The sequence below is a fragment of the Pogona vitticeps genome, chromosome ZW-PAR, assembly GCF_051106095.1.
Source record: "Pogona vitticeps strain Pit_001003342236 chromosome ZW-PAR, PviZW2.1, whole genome shotgun sequence".
Lineage (NCBI taxonomy): Eukaryota > Metazoa > Chordata > Lepidosauria > Squamata > Agamidae > Pogona > Pogona vitticeps.
The window spans coordinates 908,222-920,559 of NC_135800.1; the positions used below are offsets into that span (position 1 = coordinate 908,222).

Below are 12,338 nucleotides of genomic sequence, written 5' to 3' on the forward strand. Positions count from 1 at the left end.
GGGATCAAAGCAAGGCTACTCTGAGAAATGGCAAACAAAAGCAGTAACTACAAACACAGCCAGAACACAACAACCACACACAGGGGAGCGGGTTTACGGAGGGAAAGCTCGCCTGGAGAGAAAAGGCTTGGCCTGCTTGTGGAAGGAGAGCCAAAAGACAGGGCCCAGCCTGGCCTCCGGTGGCAGGGAGTTCCAGAGGCTCCGGGAGCAGCCACTGAGAAGGCCCTCCTCTCCTTTAAAGGCACCGACTATTTTCATGGCTGTGCTTTGATGGGAGGGACTGGTTTCCAAACCCAAGCGCGCTGATGAACGGATGCTTTTCTTCTTTCTGCACACCAGAGCCTTTGACAACGTGTAAGTGGGGCCAGGCCCTTGGGCCCCCTCTTCCATTTACGCTTTTCCCAGGAGTTGGTTTATTTACTTATTTACTTATTTCTTTATTATTATATTTGATGGCCGGCTCTCTCCATCCCTGGCTCCCTCCCTGGCGGCTCCGGCAAGCCCCGGGGGGGCGCCAAGAGGGGGCGCGCCTCTCCTCTCCCCGCCCGCTCCCCGCCCCGCGCTATCGGCGGTCCCCGGCTTGCGCGCTCCCGGCGGCGGCTCCTCCTCCGCTTCCTCCTCCTCCCCGGCCGCCATGGCCGCGCGCTCCTTCCTCGGAGCCCCGCGGGGGCGGCGGCTGCTCCCCTTCCTCTCCTTCCTTCTCCGCGGGGGCGCCTCCCTCCCCGCGACGACGACGCCTCCCCCGCCTTGGCCGCCCCGCGGGGCTCGGCTGGCCTCGGGCGGCGCGCAGGCACGGGCGGAGGCGGCGGGAGGGCGCTACCGGCTGGTCTACACGTGCAAAGTGAGCGCTCGTGGGAAAAGGGGGGGAGGCAGGCTGGTGGGCAAGGAGGGACCGGAGGGGGGGGAGATCGACCCCGGGAGGCGGGGAGAGGAGGGAGGAGGGACTACAAGTCCCAGCCTCCGCGCGCCCTCCTCCGCGCGCCCGGCCTGCCGGGAGTTGTAGTCCCTCCTTCCCTCCCTCTTTCCGCCCCCCCCCGGCCGGGTTTCCGAGAAGAAGAAGCAGAAGGGGGGGTCCTTTGCGAGGGAGGGGGAGGGGAAGGGAGGGGGAGGGGAGGGGGACCCCCCCGGAGGATACCCCGAGAAAGGGGGGGGGACGGGGAACGCGCCCCTTCCCAGATTTCTTCCCCTTGGATTTGGCGCAGTTGCTGCTTTGAGGTTGCGTCCTTCCTTGTTGTTGATAAGTGTGTTACATTGTTGCAAACCGACCGGAAAAGGGCATCGGGCTCACCGGGGAGGTGCGTCTAATACAGTGAAAGGACCAGTTAGATATGTACAGTATATTGATTAAATTATTTATTTATTTATTTAAAATATTTCCACCCCCACCTTTCTCCTTAAAGGGACCCTAAGTGGTTTCCATCCTTAAAGGGGAAACATTTAAAAGAAAAAAACTGGAAGTCACCCAGCAGAAAACAGCAAGAGTGCCCCCCCAAAGGTCAACCCACCCCTTTAAGTAATTCTGTAAAGATTGCCTTTTTTCAAAATGATGTACAAGTCCTTTTTTAGGGAGAAAAGCAGGGAAGGAAGGCCCTTGGCTCCTCTTCAGAGCCAACACACACACACACAACACACACACAAACACACACCCTGTTGGGCTCCCCTTTCTCTTGCAGGTCTGCGGGACGCGGTCAGCCAAGACCATTTCCAAAACCGCCTATCATCACGGCGTGGTGGTGGTCAAATGCCCCGGCTGCCCGAACCATCACGTGATTGCAGACAACCTGGGCTGGTTCTCAGACTTGGCGGGGAAAAGGTGAGTGTCGGGATCCGGGCCTTGCCCTTGGTTCGTTTTGGATTTGGGTCTCCCAGGCGTTGCGGGAGAACCGCAGCCTGGACGGATGGGGTTGTGTGGGATCTTCTCAAGCAAGGCAGTTGGAACAACTTCAATTAAAATAAACTTCTGCTGGAAATTAAAAAAAAACTGGGGAAATCATCAGAGAAAGAAAATTGGCTATCTATCGCTAGAAGAACATACAGTAGGACTGCCATATCCATGGGGGATCAGTTCAAAGCCCCCTCGTGGATGCTGAAAAACGTGGATGATAGCAAACACTATTTAAGAGTGAACATTATATATATCATGGTCTCTGGCTCCCTTTAGGGCCAGTTCTGGTCACTCCATCTTTAGAAAAAAAATATTTCTATAATTTTTCTGTTGATATTCTGGAACTAAGCCCGTTCAGCTCCCCTCTCGTTTCTCACCCTCCTCTTCGTTTACGATTAAGGAATATTGAGGAAATCCTCGCAGCCAAAGGGGAGGAGGTGAGACGCGTGGCTGGCGAAGAGGCCCTGGAATTTGTGACCGATGACCCCGAGGCGGTGGGATCCCCAAGCCAACGCCTGGAAGAAGGCGGAGAAAAAGACCCCAAATGACCACGCACGGCGCCCTCTGACCTTTTTGGATGGTTCGGTTTCGGGAATGTTTGACACCAGGAATTTTGGAAGAAAGACTTTGTCTGCGTCAACTCTGTTGGCTTAACATGTCCATTCGCGCCTTGGGGAGCGACAGATCAAAGCGTCTGCTGTTTCGTTTGTACAGATTGGGACAGGATTGAAGTGTGGTGTGTATTAGGCGCGCCAGCTTAGCGCAATAATGGGAGTTGGAAGGGGGAACCACGAGGTCATCCAGTCCAACCCCCTGCTCAAGGCAGGAATCCAAATCCAAGCAGATCGGACCGAGGGTGGCCCCCGTTTTCTCCAGCGCTGGAGCGGTCACCGCCTCCTCCCGAGGTCATGGGATGGTGGCCAGCCCCCAGCAAAAAGATTGAGAGTCCACATCTCCAAAGACGTTTGGGTCACAAAATGTTTATTAAACCACCAACCCCCTGCTCTCTTACAGATATCTAAGGTGTAAGTTCATTTGGCAACATTTTTCCGGCTTTTAGAGGGTTAGGGCAGAGAAGTCATACGGATCATGGCTTTTCCTACCCATGAATTTACAGCAAATAAGCATGGAAAATAAATTAGCAAATACATTCAAGTATATCAATGACGGTCCAAGTCCTGCCCATTGAGTCCACTGCCAGGAGAGGGGGGGAGCAGAGCCAGGCTGAAGGGCCCCCCAGTCTTGGGTCGCCCACCTGAGCTGGTTGGTTCTAGGAAGAGCCGAGCCGAGATTCTTAAAACCACCCCACACAGCTTCTCTGTTTTGGCAAGGTGGGGGGTCACATCCCTCTCTTGTTAAAATGAATCAAGGGAAGATTTGAAGCAGAGAAGGGCAGGATACTTCCCCGGGGTAGAGAGAGGTCGGTTGCGTTAAAGCCAATAACACAGTAAGAGCCCCATATCCGTGGGAGAGCGGTTCCAAGCCCTTCCGTGGATGCTGACAAACACGGATGATAGCAAACGCTGTTTTAATAGCCAACGGTATACATAGCGCCATCTCTGGCCCCCCTCTAGAGGCGAGTTTTTTGGTAATTTAATAATTATTTTTTTGTGATTTTAAAAATATCTTTTTAACACATTCCGGGTTTATCCGCTTGTTGCCACGGCGGGGGGGGGGGAGTAGAGAGAGCAGCACCAGCTCCTGACCTTGGCTAAGCTAGTACGGGACAGCACCAGTGCCGTCGTTTCTGGGCTGCTGTCAAGCTGGCGGACACAGCGTGGCAAATGGTTTTCTCGCGTCCTCGGAAGGCTTCCCGTTCGCTTCAAGAAGGGTGAACCCAAGGGCCTTTCCCCCCCGGGCCGTCCTCGTGCGTGTTTTCCCGATGATGGTGTTCTGGACGCAGAGCGGGGAGGCTCCCCGAACACACCTCCCTCCCACAAATGTTGATGCGAAAGGACACAGTTGCGCTCCGAAAAGCCTCGGGGGTGTGTGTGTGTGCACGCACGCGACCGGCTCTTTTCAGCGAGGGCGCCTCAAACCGGCTCGCTCCGAGGCTCTTTCAAAACTGGAGATAACTTTGGGTGACCTCCAGCTTGGGGGGGGGGATCTCCTTCCCAGCAGAAAAAAGCCCAAGAAGAACTGAGACACCCCATTGTGCGAATGGCGCTTCTTTTCAAGGCCGGGTAGGATCGGGGCCACCCTCCGTCTTCTAAGCTTGCTTATTCAGAGGGATTTGAACCGCAGGGCCCCCCCCCAGACCGTTAAGGCCCTTCTCAAGACACGGACGACGTTTCCGTTCAAAGGGGCCCCCGTTGCATAGTTATGGGTGGAGACTCAAGACCGGGGGGGGGGCAGCTGGACAAGGACTAAGAAACGCAACGGGGATGGCCAGGGTCCCCCCCCCCCCGAAGCAGGGCTCCCATTCCTTCTCGAACGCTGGGAATACGGGGAAGCCCACTTTCGGAGCCTCTGCTTCGGAATTCGCAAGGCTTATGGCACCGTTTATATGGCTGGTCCTCGGCTGAGCCTGTGGGAAAAAAGAAAATGATTTTTATTGCTCAGCTAAAAAGGATTGTTGGCTTTATTTTACATAAAGGTGGTTGGCATCCTCCTCCTCTCAGAACCGGAGGGTTGGAAGGGATCCTGTAGATCATCCGGTCCAGCTCCTGTCCAGGAGGACCAGTGGGGGGAATCGAACTCCCAACCTCTGGCTCCACAAACAGAGGCCTTAAACCTCGGAGCTATCCAGCAGTTTTTACACCAGGCAGGCGATGAACCCACCCTTCTCGGGGCCTCGGGGCCGGCTCCTTCGCTAAAGCTGGGCCTTTGCTGATGATCCGCTGCTCGTCTCTTCGACTTGCTGCTGCTGCTCTTCCTCCTCCTCCTCCTCCTCGTCTGCCGAGGCCAGGTCCACCCTCTGCTCATCCATCCGCTTCGCCTGGACTCGCTGGATGAGGCTGAAGAAGTCCTCGTCGGGCACGGTGGGGCCGCGGGGAACTGAGTTGGGTGGCGCACACCGCTGGTCGTCAATGCGAGAGGACTGTAAACGATAGAAGATAAGTACAGGGAGGACCGGGGTATCTTAAAGGGGATCGGTTCCAAGCCCCCACCCCCTGCGGATGCCGGGAACAGCGGATAAGTGGAGCACTTCCAGTTTCTTTGGTATCCGTGCAGGGCGGAGAGAGGGAGCCCTGGCCCAATCTTGCCAAAGGAATTGGTTTCCTGCCTTCCTGTTTGCAAGGGGGGGCTTCCCTGAAACCAGGATTTTTCCCCTCCAATCCCCTGTACCCCCACCCCGTAAATGGAGCTTCTGTTTCACCCGAAACTCCTTCCCTTGAGCACGCGCGCGTGCACACACACACACACACACACACACACACACACACACACACACACACACACACACACACACACACACACACACACACACACACACACACACACACACACACACACACACACACACACACACACACACACACACACAGAGCGTGGTTGACGCACCTGGCATTTCATCAGCATGTTGAAAAAGTCATCGCCCGGCTCCTGAGAGTCGCTCTCCATCCGGAGGTGCCCCAGATTGTTGGGCGTCAGGCGGAGGCCGGGCAAATTCCCCACGCTGGCACGTTGGTCGTCGAGCCGCCGGCTCTGGGAGCTGGCGATGAGGTCAAAGAGCTCCTCGGTCTGGGGGGAAGCCATCGACGAGGACTGAGCTGGGAGGAAGAACGAGTGCAAATCATTACACAATGTCCGGCCGGTGTGGGGCTGTCCAGAGAGGCACTCACCGCCTGTCCCTGTGAGCCGGGCTTCAGGCTGCCAGCAAAAAGTCCTGGGGCCCCCTGGAAACCAAGATGTGGTCCCTTGGGGTCCTGCCTTCTCCCCACCGCAGCTGACAAGAGCAAACCATCGCAGCCACGAAGGCGCTCCGAGGATGCTCCGGCGCCCGAGGGGAAGATGCTGTTCCTTGGAGACAAGGAACATGGGCCGACGTGCTATTTTCAGGACGGAAAAGGCCCTGCAGTCCATCTGCCCTGGCTGTCAAAACCGAGCGTGACCTTTCCAGCCGAATTTCATGCCCACTTCATCGCTCTGTTGTTCCCTCGGCGGCTTCCCCCCCCATCGCTTGCGTCTGTCTATCTGTCGTCCCCTCAGCCCGGAAATGTTCTCGGTTAAAATAGCTAATCCCCTGCTCCCAGCCTAACATCAAATCTGATTTAAGGAAGGAAGGGGGTTTATAATTTTTCTCACCGCGAGGAAAAAACAACCCTCCAGGCCAATCGGCCCTTCTTCCTGGCGCTCCCTGTGCGTGGGTCATCAAATCATTGGTGAAAGTCATTTATTATGCTACTGGGCTGTATAAATTCTTTGGCAATGAATCCCGCAGGCTAACTGCGCATTATAAAATGGAACGGCCGCCTTTGGACTGCACTGAATCAGGAGAGGAGACAACTCTAGCGTGTCTCGGGAGGGCGGCTTCCCACCCACACCGCTGGCCGCGGGCTGTTGGTTCACAGCGGGAAGCCAGGAGGCAGCCCGGGGGTCCCTCTTTGCCTCCCTGGCTTCGAAAGGCAGCCTACGATGGCATCTTGCCTCCATAAGCGCCCTCTTTTCTCTACCCGATCGGCAGAACCAGGGGGGAAAAAAGGAAGAAGGCCAAGGAGAGAACAGCCACAAATGAAAACGAAATGCAAAAACAGAAGAATACGCTTTTGTGTCGCCAAGGATTCAACAACGAGAGACTCCCGGCCTTCCACCAACACAGAAACGAAGGAATGTCCCTCCCACTAAGAAGGAACAAAGCAGAAAAGGTCCCAGTCGCTCCCCATCACCAAAAAACCTTATGTTTCCACGTGTCGGTCCATCAGGGATGGGAGGGCTACATGACTCATGGTCAAGTCGGACTAAAATCGCACCAGCAACTCGACTTGGTTCTTTTCCCCCCCCATAAACTCACACTTAATTCGTGACTCGGAACGCGTCCACTCCCTCCCTTTTGTCTGGGGAAAGCTTGTTTTCAATAGGGACTTGGGACTCAGGACCAAAGACTCGCACTCGGGACCTGGGCTCAAAGACTTGGCCAGCATCCCTGCCTGCCACCCTCACATTCAACGAGGGCGGAGTTCAAAATTCTGGCTGCACGAAACCAGACGAAAGGGCCCGGTGGAGAGCTTGAACCCGCAGCCAACCAGTGTGTGACTTAATCTGACTGGACGGCGAGTCCCCCACCCCGCTGGCAGCACCTAAGCATCTTGGTAGACTCACAGACTCCTCTCTCGTCCGGGGCAGGCGCTGGAGCGGCCACGGCTTCGTCCTCCTCCGTCGTCGTCGTCTTCCGGCCCTCCTCCATCGGGCAGCGCTGGTCGTCCATCCGGCTGCTCTGGAATTTACTTAGGAGGTCAAAGAAGCACTCTTCCTCCGAGGGAGCCCGCTTGATTTTCTGCAAAAAATAATGGTAAATGTTTTCCATTCTTGGTTTAAAGGATATACTTTTGAGTCACGAATCCACCAGCTCTCTCCCCACATTGCGATCCTCTTTTCCAAGTAAGACCGTGAAGTACTTTGGAGTTGAGTCCTAGTTTCCTGCTTTGCAAAGCTTGGCTCCTGGGACCAATTGGACTAATTACTTAAATAATTACCTGCAATCAAAGCACCTTCATAAAGGTCCTTTACATTTTTTTTTAAAGGAGGCAGAGCAAGCCTTTAGCTGTCACACTTAGCAAGTTTGGGTAAGTTTTTATAGACTGATTTTAATTAGACACCAACCGTATTCCACTTCGAGGGCATTCACATCATCTTGACAGCCTCAAATCCGCCCTATGCTGCAGTTTCAAAAATGATTCTTTTCAAAACAGCCGTTCGCCGTTTTTGAAATATTTTTCAGAACGAGCAAATGATGGTTTTTAAGAGAACGGAGATAAATTTAAAAAGCTCCGATGAGTGCTTTTGAATCGGTGAAGGGCCAGAATCCCCACTGAAGCCCTGAAGTTTCTTTTGAGACGTGAAGTCTGCAGCAGATCAAACCCTATTTCATCCAGGGAGCCACGAACGTCCACCCCACTCTTTCCCTGCACAAGGACGGCACTGGCGCATACCAATCAGGGCCTGCCCACCAGCTCTCTACAAGCCACACCCCTGCTACCAAAGCTCCACCTACCCAGAAAGAAGCAAAAGCAAGGAGTGACACCTTTGACCTGAAGTAATGCTTGGGATGTATTCAGAGAGAGAGATTTAGGTATGTGACTTTTCAAGACTATCCATGGCCACGTGAGGATTCGAATCCAGGTCTCCTGACTTCTGATCAGATCCTGACACCTGGTCTGCGGCGCCACACGGGGCTCTGTCTGGAGGCCTGTCCCCGTCTCGCAAGGGGAGTTCTCAGTAACCAAGAGATGGACTCCCACACAAGGGCGTCCATAGACGAGATTCAAGGGATCCCGTAGGACGCAATCCATCTCCCCCCTCGGTTCCTTCCCTCGGCCGCCTTCCCCACATTTCAGACAAGCTCAGGGAACTCCATGCCAAGTGAAAAAAAATTGTGCACACCAAGCCCCTCTCCTCTCGTCCGGAAATCCCACGAGACGCAAAGCAGGGTTGGGGGGAGGATGTCCGTTTTGAGGCTGGCCAGAGCTGCGAGCGGCCACATGGCCATCCAAACCTGTCCGGGGAGGGAGCGCCTGGGGAGAGCCTCGTACGCTCCAACGGCCTCATCACTGGTCATTCACCGCCTGTGGAGGCGACAGCTCTGCCCTCCGCCCAGGACTGCCATTCTCACCAGCACGGACGAAGTTCACACCGGGGCTTAAATATGAAGAAATCATTCCTCTCCTTAGCAAAGCTGGAGAGACGAGGTGTGTGTGTGTGTGTGTGTAGAGCTTCTATTTAAAGCAGCCTCAAAATTAGCAGTGTGATCTGGGCGCTGCCTGAAAAAGCTGGTCAGGGAAGGAACGAAAGAGAAAACAGAACTTTCTCCTCCTCACCAACCCAGCGGCCATCTGTTTACAGAGACCGTCCTCCAAAGCCCACCGAGCAGGAAGACGTGGATGGGAGAGGAGACAGACGTGGCTGCCTGGATGCAGCTCTGCCATGCCTGTATCCAGGCCCCAATGAGGGGCCCTGTAGCCAGGCCCCCCTCCTCCCTGTGGATGCTGGAAAATGCAGATAATACAGAACACTGTTTTAATAGGGAACTGAATACATAGCATGGTCTCTGGCTCCCTCTAGTGGCCAGCGGTGCCAGCTTCGCCTTTAGAAATATAGATTTCTAGGATTTTTCTTTTAATATTTCGAGACCACGGATAAGTGGATCAGTGGATAGGGATCCTGCTGGTCATGTCATCTGGCCGCTTCCAGTTTCATTCTGTTTGGCCTGAGGTATTTATTTTGGCTTTCCCTAGGGAAGGTCAGGTGCATCGCGCAGAGCGCCCAGCCCCACCCAAAGTGGGGCCCACCCCCCTGCTTTTCTAAGCCAAGGGGGTGGGCCAGGCCAACGGAGTTCTCCCGATGTTTTGAGGATGCGGTTCCCCGCCAACAGTGAGGAACGGAGGAGAATGCAGAAGGACGGCCTCTGGAGACAATATCCCAGATTCCCCCAGAGGCTTGGGGAGGGGGTCCGGCTTGGTCACCCTGGGGCAGACTGGTGCTGCTCCGTGGAAAGCCCTCCCTCTCCTCCTGCCACCCGCTGAAGGCCAGCATCTCGGAGGCGTTGAGCAACGATGACCTTCACCACCCGCATGCATCGGTTGCTCTTGGAGGTTGTTCCTACCCTGCAGCTACCTCCCCATGCGGGTGGGGGGGGGAGAGAGAGAGGTGGAAACACTTTCCTTTCCTACTTCCTTCTCTGGCACTCTCTTGGCTGCCTCTTCCCAGCTGGTCCAGGGACCGGTCCCGAAATTCTGGGTCTGCTTGACTCCGACTGGACTCTCCCCGGAACTCCTGGGGAAGCAGATGTCGGACCAGATCATTTCATTTCAGAAAGGACCCCCTCCAGCCATTCCTTCCCAGCATCTGCTGAAAACAGATCAACTCATCACGTAGCCCTCTCCTCAGAAACACCGAGAGGAGAGCACGCAAAATGGCTGTGTCGTTTAACCGTACAGCTCCTTTTAAGGGAGAGAGGGGTAAAAGTGTTTTTAAATAATCAATTAATAATAAATTAACCCCCCACAAGGAAGAGGGCCCGTTATCCTGCAGCCAGACTGAGCTGCAGAATCAACGCTTCTTCTTCCCATTGGGGTTTATTATTTCCCCAAGCGGGATTAAAGTCAACGGATTTTATAGAAAAGATGGGAACTGAGCAAACAAAACTCTTGGGATTTTGCGGGGAGGGAAAAACTCAATCCATAAACAGCAAAGGAATATGACCCCCCCCCAGGGAAAAATAAAACGGCGCTTGAATGGTCTGGAAGTTCCTTTGGGGTCATGAGGGACAGCAGAGGCAAGCTTATAATCTTAGACCGGCCGAGCTGGAAGGGACCCTTTAAGATCATCAAGTCTTGCCCCCATCAAGGAAGCCCAGTTTGGGGGGGGGGGGGAATCGAACTGCCAGCCCTCTGGTTCTGCAATGGTGTTTAGTCCCTTCAGCATCCTGTTGCTTCGACTATGTAAATGTCTATTAAAAAGATTTTTGGACATGTTAATTTGTGCAAATACTGCATCAAGTTCTTCAGAGGGTACCAAACATACCCTTTCTTTTCACCTCGGCCCCTCAATTTTATCCCACACTTAAAACTTCCAGGGAGCAACAGGTCAGCTGGATGGTGTTATCCGCAGACTTTTCAAGTCTAATATTATTTTGGAAAAACATATTCCCCCCCCCCTTTTTTTTTTTGAAAGCACCCTTAAGCTGAGCCACTGCTAAAAGGCCGGGGGGGGGGGGGTTGCTGGGTTTCCTCTTTTTTTACCATCTCCACAAGACAAGGAACTGGCATGCAAACGCTGTGGAGGCAGCAAAGAGGGGCGACTTCATGCCAAGAAAGGTATTTATAACCAGCAGGTGATGTCTCCGGAGGAGGGAAGCCTGGATATAGATCCGGAAAGTGGTTTAACTCTCTAGGGCTTGAGGTTTACCACCGTCGGCTGAAGTGAACTTTGCCAAATGTCATGATATTCTTCATATTTTCGCCCTTCTCTCCCCAGATTTTATGAGGTTCAGAAAAGGTCCCGACCGGCACCAGCAGCCTCTCCCCAGCTCAGAGCTCGCCGGCGCGCCCGGGCGCACAACAGGCGCGCAACGGCCCCGCAGGAGAAGCGCGCAGGGAAGGGGGGGGATCTTCCCCCGATCGCCTCCTCCAGAAGCCCCCGATCGACCGACCGACTCATGCCCTCCGCCCCCTCCCCAGGAAAGAAGTCCCCCCACCCGCCCCGCTTGGGGACCCCCGTCTTACTGCCCAAGCCCCAAGGCGCCTCTCCGGGTCTCCGCCGGCTCTGGCATCACGGGTGCCGCCTCCTCCTCCTCCTCCGCAGCCGCCTCCCCGGGAGAAGGACCGCCGGCTCTCCTCGCCACCGCCGTCGGGCCGAAGAGTGAGAAGCGAGGCGGGGCGGCGGCGGATCTTCGTCCAGCCTCCCCGACGCCCCACCCTCCGTGCGCCCGGCTCCCGGAGGAGCTCCAAGCGCCCGCGCGTCTTTACGCACCGGCTGGCACTTGGCGGCGCGGAAAGCTCGCTTGTTTGCGAGGGGCTGCTGGGAAACAGACGACACCCCCCACCCCACCTCCACTTCTGCCTGGAGATGCTGGAGGATGCTGACTGCTGAGCATTGCCAAGAAAGCCTTCCCTCCATGCACTTTGGGGACCCGCAAGCAACCCTTCCATTTGAGAGCACCCCTTCTCTTCAAGGACAAGAGCGGAATTTGAACCCAAGACTCCGTTCTCAGCGTGGGGAAGGCTTGTTCACTCCGTTCCTGGGACATGGCCGGCGCAATCCCTCAGTACCGACAGCGGAACAAGCTATCGAGAAATCTTAAAACAGGAAAAGCACTGGGAGAATGTAACTTTTTGTGGAGGTGTTTTCACCTCCAAGAGAAACCCACTGAACGAAAACATTTTAGGAGGGTCGGGAGGTTTTTCGAAACCTGCAACCGAGCTACGCACGAACGCCCCAGAAACAATTAGCCTGCAAAAATGATGAGATCCAGATGCCCAGAAGAACCAAATATTTGGGTTTTGATGGACCAAAGTCTGCCTGGGATTTATTTCCCCGCGTCCTGCCATTCTTCTCTTTCAAAGCGACAGCTCCTGGAAAAGAGGGTTGCCTAGACGGTCTTCCGCCAGAGAACCACAGAACCACGGCGTCGGAAGGGGGCCTCGAAGGCCATCCAGCCCAACCCTTTTCCCCAAGGCTGGCATCCGAATCCAAGCCGATCCGATATTCTCTTGACGGCCTCCAGCGTTGGAGGGCTCGCCACCTCCCCCTGAGGTCATGGGCCTCTCCTTGCCGTTCTATGTTTTCCCCGATA

At 54.9% G+C, this 12,338-nt stretch overlaps 2 protein-coding genes across 4 annotated transcripts in view; one reads left to right on the top strand and one right to left on the bottom strand.

Annotated features, from left to right (window-relative positions):
- The first annotated feature begins 539 nt into the window (after positions 1-539).
- DNLZ (DNL-type zinc finger) lies at positions 540-2,902 on the top strand. Its single transcript, XM_072984703.2, has 3 exons — positions 540-841; positions 1,674-1,813; positions 2,286-2,902. Exons 1-3 carry the CDS (start codon positions 635-637, stop codon positions 2,431-2,433), a joined length of 495 nt encoding a protein of 164 aa, XP_072840804.2. The 5' UTR covers positions 540-634; the 3' UTR covers positions 2,434-2,902.
- The window catches only part of GPSM1 (G protein signaling modulator 1), a 28,224-nt gene continuing 18,735 nt past the window's right edge, over positions 2,850-12,338 (bottom strand). For all 3 annotated transcript variants that reach the window (XM_072984690.2, XM_072984691.2, XM_072984692.2), the window contains exons 12-15: positions 7,148-7,322; positions 5,390-5,598; positions 4,667-4,925; positions 2,850-4,412 (exon numbers count right to left, since the gene is read on the bottom strand). In XM_072984690.2, coding sequence (XP_072840791.2) covers positions 4,698-4,925; positions 5,390-5,598; positions 7,148-7,322 — 612 coding nt within the window. In that variant the 3' untranslated portion in view covers positions 2,850-4,412; positions 4,667-4,697. The remainder of the gene's footprint in view (positions 4,413-4,666; positions 4,926-5,389; positions 5,599-7,147; positions 7,323-12,338) is intronic.